The sequence below is a fragment of the Lissotriton helveticus genome, chromosome 4_1, assembly GCF_964261635.1.
Source record: "Lissotriton helveticus chromosome 4_1, aLisHel1.1, whole genome shotgun sequence".
Lineage (NCBI taxonomy): Eukaryota > Metazoa > Chordata > Amphibia > Caudata > Salamandridae > Lissotriton > Lissotriton helveticus.
The window spans coordinates 1,785,886,555-1,785,905,380 of record NC_136063.1 but is presented as its reverse complement, the minus strand read 5'-3'; the positions used below and the strand labels follow the sequence as shown (position 1 = coordinate 1,785,905,380).

General features: G+C 47.9%; 1 protein-coding gene across 2 annotated transcripts in view; it reads right to left on the bottom strand.

Moving 5' to 3' along the window:
* Positions 1-14,408, bottom strand: part of DIAPH2 (diaphanous related formin 2) — a 4,230,744-nt gene extending 4,216,336 nt beyond the window's left edge. The window contains exon 1 of one of the 2 annotated variants that reach the window (XM_078688424.1): positions 14,253-14,408. In XM_078688424.1, coding sequence (XP_078544550.1) covers positions 14,253-14,261 — 9 coding nt within the window. In that variant the 5' untranslated portion in view covers positions 14,262-14,408. The remainder of the gene's footprint in view (positions 1-14,252) is intronic. The other variant, XM_078688425.1, reaches the window with a different exon arrangement.
* Between the last annotated feature and the right edge of the window lie 4,418 nt (positions 14,409-18,826).

Below are 18,826 nucleotides of genomic sequence, written 5' to 3'. Positions count from 1 at the left end.
ACCACCCTGGGTTAGACAATGGCGATATGCAAATCAGCTCTGACCCTGTTGCCCCATGGGAACAGTCCAGTCCGAACTACAAAAGCCATGTCCTTCCCAGAACGGAATCAAGCATCCGAGGACCGGACCGGTTTCGAGGTAACACCTCTCTTCAGCCCGGCTAGCTTGACTCCAAGTGGTGTGGAGTGCCTGGGACCCACGTCTGGGCATCCCCAGCGCACTTAGGGCGGCAATTGCAAAAACAACAAGTGATGGACTGAATGTGGATCAATGTCACACACTCCCCCAGTCAAAAGATCTGGGCCCAAATCCATCGTTTTTTTGCACTCCACACCACCCTGGGTTAGACAATGGCGATATGCAAATCAGCTCTGACCCTGTTGCCCCATGGGAACAGTCCAGTCCGAACTACAAAAGCCATGTCCTTCCCAGAACGGAATCAAGCATCCGAGGACCGGACCGGTTTCGAGGTAACACCTCTCTTCAGCCCGGCTAGCTTGACTCCAAGTGGTGTGGAGTGCCTGGGACCCACGTCTGGGCATCCCCAGCGCACTTAGGGCGGCAATTACAAAAACAACAAGTGATGGACTGAATGTGGATCAATGTCACACACTCCCCCAGTCAAAAGATCTGGGCCCAAATCCATCGTTTTTTTGCACTCCACACCACCCTGGGTTAGACAATGGCGATATGCAAATCAGCTCTGACCCTGTTGCCCCATGGGAACAGTCCAGTCCGAACTACAAAAGCCATGTCCTTCCCAGAACGGAATCAAGCATCCGAGGACCGGACCGGTTTCGAGGTAACACCTCTCTTCAGCCCGGCTAGCTTGACTCCAAGTGGTGTGGAGTGCCTGGGACCCACGTCTGGGCATCCCCAGCGCACTTAGGGCGGCAATTGCAAAAACAACAAGTGATGGACTGAATGTGGATCAATGTCACACACTCCCCCAGTCAAAAGATCTGGGCCCAAATCCATCGTTTTTTTGCACTCCACACCACCCTGGGTTAGACAATGGCGATATGCAAATCAGCTCTGACCCTGTTGCCCCATGGGAACAGTCCAGTCCGAACTACAAAAGCCATGTCCTTCCCAGAACGGAATCAAGCATCCGAGGACCGGACCGGTTTCGAGGTAACACCTCTCTTCAGCCCGGCTAGCTTGACTCCAAGTGGTGTGGAGTGCCTGGGACCCACGTCTGGGCATCCCCAGCGCACTTAGGGCGGCAATTGCAAAAACAACAAGTGATGGACTGAATGTGGATCAATGTCACACACTCCCCCAGTCAAAAGATCTGGGCCCAAATCCATCGTTTTTTTGCACTCCACACCACCCTGGGTTAGACAATGGCGATATGCAAATCAGCTCTGACCCTGTTGCCCCATGGGAACAGTCCAGTCCGAACTACAAAAGCCATGTCCTTCCCAGAACGGAATCAAGCATCCGAGGACCGGACCGGTTTCGAGGTAACACCTCTCTTCAGCCCGGCTAGCTTGACTCCAAGTGGTGTGGAGTGCCTGGGACCCACGTCTGGGCATCCCCAGCGCACTTAGGGCGGCAATTGCAAAAACAACAAGCCGGGCTGAAGAGAGGTGTTACCTCGAAACCGGTCCGGTCCTCGGATGCTTGATTCCGGTCTGGGAAAGATATGGCTGTTGTAGTTCGGACTGGACTGTTCCCATGGGGCAACAGGGTCAGAGCTGATTTGCATAAAGCCATTATCTGACCCAGGGTGGTGTGGAGTGCAAAAAAATGATGGATTTGGGCCCAGATCTTTTGACTGGGGGAGTGTGTGACATTGATCCACATTCAGTCCATCACTTGTTGTTTTTTGAAATTACCCGATGGCACTACATCTGCTGCCTATGCAATTAGGACACTTCAGACAGTAGTTGAGACAGCTCGCATTCCACAGGAATCGGCCCAAGCGGTCGAACTGATTGCACTGACAAGAGCATGTGAGCGTGATACAGACTTACTTGTCAACAGTTTCACTGACAGCTAGTTCGCATTTGGCGTGGCACATAATTGTTGCCGCTTATGGAAAGAAAGGGGTTTCCTCACCACACATGGGACAGAGATAGTGCATGGAGAATTGTAGCATAATCTTCTTACTGCCCTTAGCTATCCTAAGAAAGTGGCAATTGTTAAGTGTAGTGCACACAAGAGAGTGACTGATAAAATAGGAGCAGGCAATGCCTTTGCGAATCACACATCCCGTGAGACCGCAATGCAGCGAAACACTACATCTATGTATGTGGTTAAGCCATAAGCTGAAAATTGGCATGATGCCAGACAAAGTGCTGGACATGCAACAATCTACCTCTGGTGACGAACTAGACCGATGGTCTAAGGAGGGAACACTGGATGATTAGGTTACCCACAGCATACTTATATCCCTTGATTCACATGGTGCATGGGCCAGCACATGTTGGTGCATCCTCAATGGCAAAACAACTCATGCAAGTTTGGGATCATCCTGATATTACCGGCACTGCTAAAAAGATAGTCCAGTCTTGTGTGGTCTGTCGTCAGTATAATCCTGGAAAGGGAACGCGAACTCCAACAGGAGCGTTTGTGACACCATCTGCACCTCTTGAGGTCCTGCAAATGGACTACATTCAGTTTGAGCGCTGTAATAATCTGAAATATGTCTTAGTGGTGGTTTGTGCCTTCAGTAAATGGGTGGAGGCGTATGCTACGAAGGATAATACAGCTTTCACGACAGCCAAAGTTCTCTTAAAGGAGTTCTTTCCCCGCTTCAGCATTTGTCAGGTCCTATGGAGCGACAATGGACCTCATTTCATTGGGCAAGTTGGAGAATATTTCATCAAAGGGTTGATGATTAAGCAGAAATGTCATGCTGCTTTTCACCCACAGTCAGCAGGCCTGGTGGAACATTACAACTCCACCCTGAAACTGAAATTGGATAAAATACAGTCTTCCACATCTTTGAAATGGTCTAATGCACTGCCCCTAGCTTTGCTTTCTATCAGAGCAATACCACATACACAATCTGGCCTTACGCCACATGAGATTGTCTTTGGGAGGCCCATGAATATTTGGTGGGGTCCCTAAGCCTCGTCCTATACATGATGTTCCCCACATGTTGATGAGTGACTATTTGTCCCAGTTAACTGACAGCTTGTCTTCTATTTATCAGCAGGTCGCAAGGTGATGGTCATGATCTGCAGCCTGGAGATTTTTTTTTACAAAATCGTTTTAACGGACAAGTTGCTTGGCACCTTGCTGGCGTGGCCCAGAGTAGGTTCTCCTTGGTGCCAGAACTGCAGTCTGAGTGACCAACAGGAAGTATTGGGTCCATGCCAGCCACTGCGGAAAGTTTCTGCATACTTTTGTGAGCCCTGTTCTGCTAACAGATCACCACGACATTCTGGTCACCGAGAGAGGACGAGCAGCATCACCGGAAGGGCCTGAGGAAGTTTTCCCGGACCATACGATCCTTTGTGCATCTAGATACCTACTTTGATCCAGGAAGAAAGGCACTTCATTGCAAAAAGAGACTGTTTGAGTCACTGTCCTGGGTGATTAAAGACTGACTACAAAGGGGGGGGGGGTAGCCTTTTAGTGACTACTCGTCTCAATGTTAGTGAAGAAACCAACGCCTGCCCAGGACCTTAGGGCATCATCTATTTTGTTGTTTGTCGACAAGATGAACATGCCTTAGGAGAAGAAATCGATGTCCAACCCTCACCACAATTGAGGCAACACTCTTGAATTTTCTTCTCTCAGCAACCTAAATAGGCTGCCTTTTGTTTCTCTCTATTAGGAAGTTACCTCCTGGAAATTACTCTCTGTAACGGAGACCTTCTTTTCTATAGCTCCTCAAAAGAAAAGCTCCTGCATTTTCAGTATTTTAGTCTTGCTCTGAAGATGGACTTTGCCACAGGAGCTATCAAACACCTTCTCTCTCTCTCTCATCGAAGTAATCTTTAGCACTCTTCTTCACTAACTCTTCATCCTGTGGAGGCATGGCAAAGTGCACCAAACATGCTGCACACTCAGTGCCTCTGAATGAGACAAAGTCCCAGTTTTCTATAGATGCCACAGAGTAGGAAGCCTCAATCAACTACATGCATCTCTGAAATCTATCTTGAGCACTGCTGTCCCCACCTTTGGTGAGCAGATTTTTAATACTTTACTAGTTTCACTAAATAAAATGTAGCTGTAATAGAGGATGAAGGTGACAATAGAGGCTGAGAAAGGTGTACCATGTAGGATGGACTATTGGCTAGTAATCCTAGTGCTTAAGAATGTCAAGCAATATATTTAGTGGGCTTTTGATTTGCCAGTTTTAGCCACTGGCTTGCTCTGACCAGCCTTTTAAGCCATTGAATGTAATAATGTAGCCTTGGCTCAACCAAGCAGAGAATTCATATCTCACCTAGTGCTATTGGCCATATCATTTTGCCTACCCTAGAATGCTTGCATTGAAATACATGAGGGAATCTTTTACAACCAATGCCTTCTTGGTCTTATCCTGCTGGTTCTTTCCTGTGTGTCGCATTCTGTTCCATCTTACCCCACTCTCATATACCTGTCCACTCCTCATTTTTGGCACCTACCATCCTCTTCCAGATCTTTCACACTTCTCCCTACTTCCTCTATGTGCTCCTTGGTCGTCTGCCTCCTGCTCGCTGAATCTACCTCCCAATTGTGCCTCTTGTTCCTGAAGCCTGCTCTTTCCTGTTTGTAGCTTTTAAGAAGTGTTTCTATGATGGGGTATTTATTGTATTTTTCATAGAACCAAAAGGTGGGCTATACTTGAAAACGATGTTACTGTTAATTGTCATCCTTTTTTAGTTTACATCTATAAAGTTGTACATATAATAAGCATTCAATACCATCATCCTTTCATTTACCATCTGATTTTCGCCTGCTTACACTGATTGTACAACACTAAGAGCCCGATTAGGATGTCGGACGGACCCAAGTCATCTGGAGGCCTTGCACCCATGGTGGCCCTGCTGGGGAGCCCAAAATTCTGAAGTCCATAGCCTTTCTGTGCCAGAAAGGCCGGCACAGAAAGGCTGTTGGAATCTGCCATCATAATCCCTCGGGCGGAAAGAGCCGCCGGAGGGATTACTGGAGGCTTTCTAAATGGAAGAAGGGCTCTCTGAGCCAGTCAGAGGCCATACGGAAATCCAGTTTGGATTCCTTTCTAACCGACCCCATCAAAATGAGGTGGTCAGAAAGGAATCCTAACAGCCAATTACAATGCCATAGGAATGGCTCCGACTTTTGGATCTGAGCCGTTTCCTAAGGCATCGTAATCGGGCCTGAAGTTGAAATCTTTTGTTCTAGAAATGTTTTTTACCAGCAGATCAACAAACTGATGGACAGTGCAATAAAGTTATTTATAAGTTCACACAATGTTGCTGACTATTGGAGGAGTATCCAACTCCTAAAATCCTGGAGATGAGGTCTACAACTCAGTCACAGTTTTGTAGCGGCTCCAATTCTCCATTGCTGAGTACAACAGAGTTGGAGCTGGGTTGATTCTTGCATCTGTTGTTGGCATCTGTGTCCAACATGAAAGTCCTGAGTGAACTCTGGTGGACGCTAAACAATTTTTTTTTTCCTTTGTACTCTCCATTGATTATTAACACATGATCATAGCTTTAAAAGATTTTCTTTTTACAAACCATATGCATTAAGATGGGTTTCTCTTCTAACAAACATGGCAGGAACAAACACCCCAGAGTGCTTATGGTGAAAATCCTACATCAACTGGTAACACATGGGTTTTGGAGCCTTGTACCTCTATATATAAGATCTCAAACTGAGCATCCAGATGTTTAGACGGGAACTGTTACATTTTCAGGGTTGGTACTTGTGCCCTGTATTTCTTTGTAATATCCTTCCCAAATTCAGCCATATTCTTGTACTTTTACCCACAAGTACCTCATGCTTAGAAAGCCTCTCCACAATTACAAGGCCAAAGTGAGAAAACAGCAACAAGCAGTGAACCAGAACAATGCTGCGCACACAACTGATGTCTCCCGAGACAAAAATGTGTTGAGTCAAGCAATTTGAATAGGACAATGTGTGCACACACTGCAAGACCCTCTGCCCAACATGTGCTAACCTAGGTTAGGTGAAAACAGGTACAAAAAGCAAACTGTGGTGCACCCCTTCTCCAAATGTAATTCTGATTTCAGATATATCCACACCATTCTGGTAATAGCTAAAGTTCTTCTTCTTTATTGTTGCATCATCATCGTGTATCAAAAAAAGGTCAGCCAATGCTTTTTGTCCACATACATGTGGACTTCTTCAGGGCACAAAGTGGATAAGAAGTATACACCCTCGTATGAAAGAAGAATTATTAAAAGGTCCATTTATCTAAGGTCATTGGGAAAACAGTGCCTCGCCATAATTACAAGGTCCCAGATCAGTCCCCTAATCATCTGACAGCGAGTTCTACTCATGCCTTAGACTTTGCCCAATCCCCTCTAGGCTGCACATAGAATCAGTAAATCAGGAGGGTGGTTATGTCAGTTCCCTGCCCTAACAGTAATTAATCATAGACACACAGAGTCCATGGAATTCTAGTGAGCCACTGAGGCCCTCACAAGGAAGGGCAGCAAGGGATGTTTGCCCCAAGCCCCACTCTTGTCAAAGCTCCACACTGTCACTGATAATTGTATTTATACGTATCGCAAAAGAGGGGTGGGTCTGCTTTAGTGATACATTTGTGATGAATCAGCTAATGTTAGCCACCCCTAGGTGATGCCATATGCCAGAACCACCTCCCAAAGGGTCCCTGGACACAATTTTTATATTTAACCAGGTGCTACTACTATCAACAAAAAAACAAGCATTTACAATGCAACGGTTTCACCTTTGTAAAAGTTAGAGCTATTGGCATTGTAAATGACAAATTTTGTATTTATGTGTTGGTTCTGAAAACAGATAAATAAATGGCATTGTCATTTACAATGCCAATAGCTTAATCTCTCACAAATGCGAGACCTATTGCATTTGCGCACACACACACACACAGAGCACAAACACACACACAGAGCCACACACACACACACACGCGCGCAGGAGGCAAGCATGACTTGACAACATGGGCGCGCAGGAGGCACACGCAGGACTGTCAACATTGGCACGCACGGGGCGCGAAGGAGGCAAGCATGACTGACAACAGGGGCGCGCAGGGGGCGCGCTCGGCATCACACGGTTAACGGACATTTTAAAAATGGGTTCTCCCTGAGGCTATACTTAACATATTAGCAATACCTGTTTTCTGACACATTCTTACTAAGGGATCATCTGCATTAACGGACAAAATTGCCGGGCCATAAATCACTGAAAATCTGCTGCAAGTGTGGGACTAGAGGAACGTAAACCTATTTTTACCCACAGGCACCCTCTACTATATATTTTCATCACATGCTGTCGTATCGTACCTTTCACCCATGTGTGTCCCTTAAAATGACACCGCCCATAAAAACCCGTATGTAACAAGAAAAACACATGCCTTCTTTCCATGGATGTTGCACAATGATGGGGAACGCATGGCATTCCGTCCCTGCAACTCTCTGTCCTCCTGTTTGCCTGTTTATCTCTAAGCCCCCCTCCAGTGGGCCGCATTAGGCTCTTTGGGCACATCTTCTGTATGGAGAGAGCTCTCCTGGTATTCGGCCTTGGAGGCATGTGTGAGCGCCGCCACCTCTCTCTGCTAACAGCTTCCCTCTCGGTCATCAGGGGATTATGCACCTGCCAAAGTTTTCAGAAACATGGAGAGCAGCCTCCAATTTCACCATGGCAATGTCAATGTTTGCAGAAAGCATTAATGACATGCACCATTTTATAGCAGACGTACGCTAAATTATATATTGACATTTGACTAATAAACAGCTCGAAAGTACTCATCTCCGCGACCCCTAGGGAGGAAGGCCTGGGTGTCAGTGCAGGATTCACATTTGTGGCCTGCGGGTTTTCTTAGCTCTCTGGCGCAGGAGTGAAGCACTGCCCTAGTTCAAACAATACTGGTTATACATAAAGATTTGATAACTGTTTGCAGAATAGTGTACGAGGCGCCACGGTTCTTAGGTCACATGCAGGGCTCGCTGAATTGTTTATTTCACCGGATCTGACTGGGTTTCCGTTCTGCTTCTGCATTTCAATGTGCCATCTCCACAACAGGTATCGTGAAAGTTTCGTTGGAGCCAGCGCCTCAGAAGGCGGGAGCTGCCTTCACGCAACGCCTGCCTCGACCGTAGGCTTCGGGTCCTCCTTGGGCCACAGGCTGCTACAAGCAGCGAGCCTCCCGGAAGCGCAGGCCGAAAAGAAACTCGAAGGTGCCTGGCAGAATTCTCCTCACAGCTCACACCTCCACGGGGAGTCGCATCCTCTCCTCCACCCATCCCTCCCAAGAAAGCCAAGAGCAGGCGACGAAGCAGCACTGCGTCCCTTCTCCTCCTCACATCTGCATGCAAGCTTTATTGCAGCAGGACCAACGCTCTAGCGATTCAATTAAGCACGATTTTATGTGTGTGCAAACATGAGGAATATCACGTTTCCCTAAATTGTATGGATTACGGGCACGCGGGCAGAGCGCACAAGTCCCGCGTAATTAGCAGGCACATTATCATTCCGTGCACGCTGCCCTCACAAGATATAGTGCAGAGATAGCCTGTAATGAGCTCACCCTCTGCCCCTCTAAGATAAATTATATCTCTCCCACCCGACCCTCCAAGCAGTGCTAAATACATCTTATTAAATACACCGCCATTCATAAGCAGCATACGGCAATGCGTCTGTCAGCCTTGAGCTGCTGCTCAGCCTGTGGAGGGGGTTGAATAGAAGGAAAGTGAGGGGAGGGTGGGACTAACAGCAATTTTATAGCCGTTTCTTATGGGGGCGGGGGAGAATGGAGAGTTCTGGCACCCCTGGCCTTTAACCCCTCTTGCTTTTGAAAGTCTTTGGCCACAGCACATCAATAATGTAGTGGAGTATACGGAAAGGCAAAAAGGCAGGTTTACTTTCAATAGGAATACTAAACATAAGCAAACCGAGATAAAAATTATGTGTACAGCAATCGATTGAAATAAAAGGAACAGATGATGGCACACGAGCACTGTAGAGCCAGGCTGTATAAATTAATGTGTTTTTGTGTAATGTAACTGATGTGCATGTCAAGCGCTCCAATACCTCCAAGTCGATTTGGCGCTATATGAAACTGCTAAACAAAAGAAAATAAGGTTTGCCGAGGGGGTAGGGACGTATTCGACTTGAGTTAAGTCTGTGGCTTTGTTCTTTCCTACTGCAGCCATGTCAGAGAGTGACTCGGCAGAAGTGATTCAAAGGGCAGCTGAGGGCTAGTGGATATCTAAGAAATCCTCCACTGCATGCCTCCGAAGCCTAGCCCCGCTCGGTGTACATTAAAGTACTCAGTGCGGTCTCACATGAGGAGCCTAACCCCGCACGGTGAACAATTAAGCACTGTGCCGGTCTAAAATGAGAGAGTGCTGAATCTGAAGTAACACACACACACACAGTGTGTTGTGTATAAAGTTCAGAGGCACATACACGGAGGGGAGGGGGGGAGCGGGACCGGGACGAAGAAGGACTGCGGGCGGAGGGAGGGGGGAAGATCAGGACGGAAGGAGCTGCGGGTGGAGGGGAGGGCAGAGCTGGACAAAGGAAAGCGGAGGGAAGGGGGGACGAGCAGAGCAGCTCTAGAAACCACCACCTTCACAGCGCGGCCCGGGAATGACGTCACGGGGGTGTCCCGGGCCGGCAGCCAATCACAGCGCGGCCTGGGACAAAGGGGCGGGGCTTAAAAAAACACCGCGAAACGCCCCCGAATCGCGTTTTCAAGAGAAAGCGCGATTGACAGCCTCTGTCTCCCAATGGCTAGCCTCCATTTATGGAGCTAGCCAATGAGAGACAGAGGCGGGTCATCGATCGATATAGAACTCAAGAGGTTTTGCTAGCGCATGCGTACTTCGTACGCATTGCCGAGGCAAAACCTAAAAATCAGACAAGGGCCACACAGGAGGTCTGTGGTCTAATCCTCACAAAACGTTCTGCCAGGCCTACCACCAGTAACAGCTGCTATGCTGCTGCTGCTTCCAGGCCTAATTCCTTAACTAGTGTTGATTAAGAGTCAGAGCACAGCACTGCCACTGATGGATCCTCAACATTGCTGGACAGTGCGTACAACAGTGCCAGAGCCGAGTACCCAGATGACTGAGTTGAGTTTCATGCCTTAGGGCAGAGTCCTCGGTACACTTTCTGTTTCAGTGTGCAGCTTGTTGAGAGGAGAATGTAATGTAATAAGAAATGTCTTTACTACATTATCATACACGTGGCTAAAATGAATTAGCCATGTCTTTCTAGAATAAGACACTTCAACCGTCTATGTGTTCAGCAAGGGTGCTTCTTATCTAGTAACTTAGTCAGATATACATCTGGAGATCCCAAGCACTGAAACACTGCTTACGTTGTTATTATTAAGATCAGTGGGGTTCACCACTGGATGCCAGGATTTGTTTGTGACCGCAGATCGCATGCTCCGATACTGGCATTCTCTCTAGAGTTTTTCATATTTCTAGACTAATTAAATCAGTGACATGTTGGACGGGTAGTTTTGAAGTAGTACGAATAGGTGAGCCGAGTGCAATATTGTATTAATTTTAGCATAGAAAAGCTCTCTCTACTCTTTGAAAGAGAAGGCTTTTGTTCACTAGTCCTGCATTTTTTTAACCAGATCAAAAGTGCACCTCTCAACACATTTTAGACAGACTTTCTAGCTTCTTTGATGTCTTCCTGCGGTGCCCAACAGGCATATGATGGCTAATTCCATCTGTAAACAGTTAAAAGGACTGTGTGGTTATAGGCACCGCTGAAGCCCACAATGGGATGTATGCTCATTTCCAACAGATAAGGTGGTGGAGCACAAGGTAACCACTAAGGGACTTGCAACAAAGGAACACTTGTTATCTACCTCTGCTCTGGGTAAACCCGATATCATCCCCTCTCCAAAAGATAGTGGAGGGATGTTGTCCCTTTATATGCACACTTCAGTGGATAACTGTGCAAGAGGGCTTAATATCAACAACCAGCTCCCCTGTGATAATGGAACACTCTTCGGTGGCTTGATTTTAATGTATGCACATGTTCCCTTTTCACAGTGCATGCTCTACAAAGAGCCAGAAAGGAAATGAGGTCACCCTCATGCTACTCGGGTAGGTCACCAAGTTTGGATCCCATTTCCTGTCGCCGCTAAGCAGTTTTGCTGCAGTATTCTTCAGTGTGTTTGTGTAATCTTTACAGTGTCTGTTCACTAACAATGCATTTCCCGAAAGTTAACGAGGAAAGTAGTCCAGCCTGGACAATGGTGCCAGCGATATGGCGGAAGCAGTGGTTTTAACTTCTGGCGCAAATATTAAGCAAGTGAAACACTGAGTGTGCCGGTATCTACGTGTTCAAGTGTAGAGCTAGTGTGTCCCATAAAATTACTTTAACACTTTACATGGAATAAGTGATAGTGCACTTCTGCATGTACATGTCAGTTTATAGAATTTGGAAGATTCGAGTATTGAATAGAAAAAAGTTGGTATGTCCATTATTACTTTTAAGGCAGCAATCACCGCCCTCTCTGTGAAGTAAGACAAACTCTTACACAATCTAGCTACAGTGTTACCTCTGTTTAGGCCAAGTTTTCAGTATCTTGTGACCCATTTCCTAGTTTTCCGACTGTGTGACATACGCAGGCCTTCTGTGAGTCACTTTATGTAACAAAGTAGTCCGTATTTAACACGATCACGAGTAAAATTTTGATGGCGATATACTTATCGACCCCAACCAAAGGAATTTTCAAACACAGTAGCTTAGACAAGGAATAAACAGAATACCAAGCTTAAGTAACGTAAAGAAGTGATATTTCCCCAACAGTCTGGCATTTTGCATCACTATGAATTTACTACTAGCATTTCCAGGAACCCTGCCGCCACTGACTCGCTCCGGCTGAGGTCCCTGTACAGCTGTAATGCCAAAGACTCACTGACACGTGTTAACTACGTTCCAACATGGACAGCAACATTCTAATCCGACTAGTGATAAACAGATCCCTAATACAGAATTCAACTCTGAAAACTGCCCTGGATATAGGTATGGAGACCTGAAAGGGCAGTTTACTTATTCTGAGGGATATAACCTTTAGGCAGAAAAATATATTGACTTTTGTCCACACGGCGCATCCCTTTTAGGAAATATATAGGAAGATGGCAACCAGCATTTCACATCTATCAACTTGTATATCTCAGGTCAAGCGAGGAAGTTGAAACCTATTCGTTTTAAAATAGAAAACAAGATTAGAAATCTCGTATTCTTTCCTTCTGGACCCATAGTGCAATGTTGGTCACTTACTTGTTCTTTAATGTTATCCTTGTGAAAATAAGTGTGCATGCTGGGGAGCAGTACAGCCATCACTTCTAGGAGCAGATGAGTACGTTTTTACATACATATAAAAGGGTGGTAAACCATGGAACTGGTTAAAAGGTTGCAGGGGTTTCAGACCTTCTAGATACATTCTGGTAGGGATAGTCTATTATTGTTAATATCGCGAAGGATACCTGTATAAAATCAGACTGGGGTGGGAGGCTCGTAACATGCTCAGAGGTTGCTTTTCACCTTTCTTTAAGGGTCAATTCCCTTCCCAGCTGCTTCAAGGGATTTAGAAATCATTTGTTATAGCCTGAAAAACCAGATCTCAGCAGAGAAAAAAATATCCCAAAATAGGCAGCAACAGACGACATAGGCAAAAACAAATTAAGTACCCAAACCAATCACGCTGAAAGTTCATAAAAGTTTCAAAAAAGTAATTAACAACAAAAGTTAATTTTACACCTCAAAAAAGTCTCAACTGGAATCACAAGGATGAGGGTGACACCACTCTACCTCAGCCTGTTTATAACATCATTTTGTTTATGTTAAGTGCTTCTGCACAGGAGTCTGACAATATGTCTCTGGTCGAGGTCAAATCATCAACAGCGAACCTCTATTCGCTTGCACAGTACAACCAAGTTTCCCATCCTGTTTTACACCAGTGGGTTTGCATTCACTCAGTAGCTTTACAGCTCAAACAAATGTTCCCTTTTAAAGTGTGTAGCACTACAAGGCAGCCCATTTGGAACTTCCCAACATAGCACGCTAAACCCGGCGGTTTCGATTGTGTTTGCAGCTTAAGCAACAAGTGGACACGCCTCAAACTTCTATTTGTCAACATAATGCATACATTTTTCCATTTGCTTTACAAAAAATACACCAGAAGTCACGTGTGCAGCCCGCAGTTAATGTGTCCTTGTGGGACTGCAAGCACAACACACCCATTACAAATATAAATATTATGTTACTAATGATCACAACAGCATGCGCGGTTTACTGTGTTTGCAACTTGTTCCTGAAACAATGTATCAGGAGAGTGGACAACGAAGCAGCTTTATAAAACCCAAGAAGCAAGGACAGGCTTTGAATACCACAGTCGCTACTTTTTAGCAGCTGCTATCTACACATCTAAACAGTTGTCAATAAGTGAAGAAAACAAACTGACAAGAAACCCGGTTAGTGTGAAATCAATTTAGCGCACTGCCCACTGTGATATAACTTTATCGAAAAAGGGGAAACGTTTAGACTCACGTGGGCGATGCCCTTGCAGCAATGAATGAAAGTACTTCCCTATTCGGATGAGGAAAGTAAAATTCATGGCCATTCAGTAAGGCAAGACTGGTGTGGTTTGTAGTATAGTTATCTACAAAAGGAAGAGCGTCAGGTGTTTTCTCTTAACCCCTCCCCGCTAATCATTTCACCTGCCTGGGCGCTTACAGCCCCCTGACCAGAGTCGCGCTGCAATTGGATAGACAAGCACTCGCCCTCCACATACGTGTTGATTATCTTATCAGTGTGTGCCCAAGAAAAGGCAGCAGCATGCAAGACTGACAGCGACTATGACAGACAGTAAATCAGAACCCAGCTACGGTGAACACTCCACCTGGCCCCCAGAACACCCTCCGAAGGCAGAGGAGAAACTAAGGGCAACACGCACGCCTGCAAGCCTGTCAAATCCCGTTACGTATCCAGCGACAGACCCCCACCCCACCTCTCCCCTCACTACCTCCCAGCCCCCAGCTCTCTCTCTCTCAACCCACACCATGGCTACTGGGCAGGGGCGCATGAAACAGACTGGCTCTTTTGCTTTTAAATTGAGTACTCACGAATTCCATGTTGCACAGCTTTAACAACTCTTTATTACAGCTTTGCTCTGTGGCTGCTTTTAGAGCTTCTGCAGCACCAACAACCACAAACAGGAAGAACCAGCTCTGACTAGCTTTTTTTTTTCTTCTCCATTTAGCACTGCCTCAGACCTTGTCACGTGACGAGTTCCATAAAGGCTTCACGTAAACACTACTTTCAGAGGCAGCTCCTTCCTCAGTGCTCATAGCTGTGTTTCAAATGTAATCTGGGGACCGTGTTCAGCAAAGAAGTGCAGTTTGTTACATTTAAAGGAATCCTTGGATAGTTTTTCTCGCGTAGCAAATTCACACGGGAATAAATGATACATTAGTAATCGCTAAAAGGCGAAAAGTTGTCCTTGCGGGTTATATCTGGAACGTAACATTTACAAAATACTGTTTGACATTTCACATTCTTAAGGACAGAACGTGGGGAGCGTACCATGCATGTGCGGGTATTTTTTTTTGAATGTGCAGAGAAGAATTAAGTGCGATTCATTTGCATATACAATTGTTAAACGTCACTGTTTGCATTCCACCATAATTGTTCCACCATAATTGTACTGGATTTAAAAACGTGCTTACATTTCAGGGTCAGGACACACGAGGGAATTGCATTTGATCGAACGTGTTTGTTGCTATTCTTAAAACAATAGTATGTATTGATCACTTTTCAATCAATCAATTAATCAAAACACTTATAAAACGCACTACATACCCATTAGGGTCTCAAGGCGCTGGAGTGGTGGGTGTAGTGTTCTGGTGCGAGTCCTAACTAGGACAAACTGGAGACCACACGTAACTGTGATAGTGGTCAGTACACTGCCTGCCACGCCCAGGGTCCTGGGCTTTTTATTAGGTACAGCACGTGCCCACCGTACCAACGTCGGGGCAGACCAACAAACTCACGCTCATGGGGGGGTGGAGCCTCAAAGCAGTTTCGGTTGTGGGCCACGGTGGTCGCGCCCACATATCGCAACATTACATTCCTCCTTTACCCCAAAATGAACAAACAGGCAAACATAACATAACTAATCAACGACCATAGTCACTGGAATACTGCAAAGAGGTAAGAAAGGAACAGTCTTACTTTTGCGTAGGCTGAGGTACAGCTCGAACTCCCTCAACGCTTGCAGCGGGCCACAAAGTCTCGGTACCGCTGGGACGGTTTCGGGCAGGGGCGCAGATCGTACTTGCTTTGGCTGCGCTCGCCTGATGGGGTTGGAGCCATTTCATCAGAGTCATTTTTCTCGGCAGTGTCTGGGTGGCTTTGGGCGACTTGCGACTCGAGTCTGCTTCGGGCCGGTGCGGCCGAGTCTGATTCTGGGCCTTCCTCCTCACTGGGAACGTCCTCTTCTACTGTTTCTCCCGGGTCTTGGGTCTGTTGTGTGTAGGGCTCCGCAGGGTCAGGAAACACATCCTCTTCTCCACACATGACTTTCTTAAAGAACTACGCGTTTCTGGTGACTCTCTCTCTCCCTCTTACCGCTGTGATCATGGTGCCATTGACGTTGGTGACAGCCCATGGGTCTAGCTCGAAAGGGAGGCGGAACTTTCCGCCGGGATGGCGGTCTTTCACGAGCACTCGGTCGCCCACTTGGATGGGGCTGTCTGCAGCTCTTCTTCTTCGGTACTCCTCTCTGTTAGATTTTGTCCGCTGTTCCATGGATCGGTTGCAAGGAGTTGGAGATGATGCCCACGTGGGATGGTGAGGGATCGTGTCCATAACTGCCCTATTGAAACATAGGCGGCTTGGGGGAATCCCTCTGGTGCAGTGGGGTGTCAACCTGTATTCTCGTAAGAACTGGTAGAGGGCCAGCTCTAGGTTCTGGCCGTCGGTCATTGCAATCTGGATAGTCTTGTTGAGAGTTCTCATCAGCCTCTCAACTTCTCCATTGGCTTGAGGCCATCGTGGAGTTATTTTCCGGTGTTTGATGCGGTGTGACTGTAGGTATTCTGATAGTTCACAGCTGTTGAAGGGGGGTCCATTGTCGGTGCGCAGTTCTTCCAGGAGGCCATGGGTCGCGATTATCTTCTCCAGTTTGGGAATCACCTCGGAGGCTGCGGTGGAGGACAGTATCTCAATTTCAGGGTACCTTGAGAAATCATCAACCACCACAAACATGTACTTCCCACCGGGAAGACTGCCAAAGTCTGCGCTGGCGCGTACCCACGGAGCCGTCGGTCCCTTCTCTGTGATCACAGGCGCTGGGGGGTTGGGCAGGCTAGTCGCTAGGCACACTGGACAACGTTGGATGACTTCCTCGACTCTCTTGTCGAGTCCTGGGAACCAGAGCTTGCTCCGAAGGCGATTTTTTGACTTTACAATGCCCTGGTGGGCGCCATGGGCCAACAGGGCTGCTTGCTGTGTGAGACTGTCGGGCAGTACCAAGCGAGGGCCCCTCAGGAGACATCCTTCCGGAGAGATAGATAGTTCGCCTCGGACCAGGTGAAGTGCTTTTAGCGTCGCTTGGGCATCCGGGGTACGGAATAATGCTGGGCTCTGGAGTGGTTTCCAGTTTCCTGACTTGAGGGCCTGAATGGCGATTTGTAGGCAGTCGTCGTCCTTGGTGGCTTGCACCACATCATCCAGGGAGATCGGCAGGGGTCTGGATCGCTCTACGATCATTCTGACATATTCCTCTGTGGCGTCGGCTTCCGCGGCTTCTGCTTCAGTGACTGGGCGGGCGTGCCTCGACAGGTAGTCGGCAGGGTTTCGGGTGCCTGGCCGATACTCCACGGTAAATTGGAACTCCTGGAGCTGGAGCACCCACTTCTTGATGCGAGGGGGTGGCCGTGAGGAGGATCCTTGGAAGAGTGGAACCAGGGGTTTGTGGTCTGTGATTACCACAAACGGGTGCCCGTACAAGTAGATGTGGAAGTGCCGGCACCCCCACAAGATGGCGACGGCCTCCCTCTCGATCTGCGAGTATCGCTGCTCCGTTGCAGTGAGGGTTCTGCTCGCATACGCGATGGGGGCCCAGTCCCCGCATGCTTGTTGTTGAGACAGGACGGCCCCCAGGCCTGTCGGGCTGGCGTCCACCACGAGTTGCGATTCGTTGCGAGGGTCGAAGTAGGCCAGGGTCGTGTCCGCCGAGAGTGCCGCCTTGGTTCTCTGGAAGGCTACTAGCTGTTCTGGCCCCCACTCCCACGTGGCTGTGGATTTCGTGAGATCACGGAGAGGGCCGGTGAGGTCTGACAGATCTTTGATGAAACGCCCGCAGTAGGTGACCATTCCCAGAAAACTGTGGACAGCGGTCACTGAAGTCGGGGCGGGAGCTTCATGGATGTCCTTGACCTCGTCAGGGTATGGACCTACACCCTGGTCGGAGAATCTGTAGCCGAAGAAGCTAATGTCTTTTCGCAAGAATTCGCACTTCTCTCTGTGGAGGGTTAGACCCCGCTCTTGCAGCCTGGCAAAGACGGCTTGGAGGCGCCGGATGTGTTCATCCAGGGTCGGCGCGTGGACCAAGATGTCGTCGCTCACATTTAGCATGCCGTCCAGCCTTGCAGGACATTTTGAATGATGTTCTGAAACACCTCTGCTGCGCTTGATATCCCAAAGTTGAGCCTTGTATATCTCCACAGGCCTGTGTGGGTGGAGAAAGTGGTTATCGGGCGCGAGTCAGGGTGCAGTGGGATTTGGTGGTACCCTGACCTCAGGTCCATCTTCGAGAACCACTTTGAGCCTGATAACTCTCCAATGATGTCATCTATGGTTGGCGTCAGGTGGCGCTCTCGCTTGATGGCGAGGTTGGGGATGCGCATGTCAACGCAGAGCCGCACCGCACCAGGTTGCTTGGGTTTCTTGGCTACCACGATGGGCGACACCCATGAGGTGGGCCCACTCACCCTTTCGATGATTCCGGCTCTCTCGAGTACTCTCAATTCCGCTTCCACTTTGGGTCGTAGGTGGAACGCAATGCGTTGGTGTCGGAGGGCCACTGGGGCGACCGATTGGTCTATGTGGAGGTGGATGGCGGGTCCTCTCAAACAGCCAATCCCTTCGAACAGTGAGGTGTGTTCTAGCACGAGATTGTCGAGGCTGTGGGCTTGGACGGTGAGTGCGAAGTGTATCAGTCCCAGGTCTTGGGCAGTTCTGCACACTAGTAGGAATCCGGATCCCTCTTGTGACACGTAGATTTTGGTGTGTAGTTGATTGGAGTCATGTGACAAGGCTGTCCGGAAGACCCCACACAGACGTAGGGGGCGGCTGGTGCCATACGCGTATACCTGTACTCTCGTGGGATGGAGCACTGGTGGAGTGGCTAATGTCTGGTATACGCTGGCCGCCATTAGGTTGATCGTCGCTCCGGTGTCGATTAGGGCAGCCACAGCTTGATCCTGCACGTTTACTGTGCACATGGGTTCTGCGGATGTTGTGGCCGCCAGAGTGTTGAGCATTCGTACGACGTGGACGGAGGCTGCGTCCGCATCGTCATCGTCCATGTCGCTGTTGACAGAGGTGCTTGGCAGTGGTTCTAGCTGTCTCACTCTCCGGGCCGGGCCGTTAGGCTTTTTCCTATGTGTTGATAGGCACACGCTAGCAAAATGGT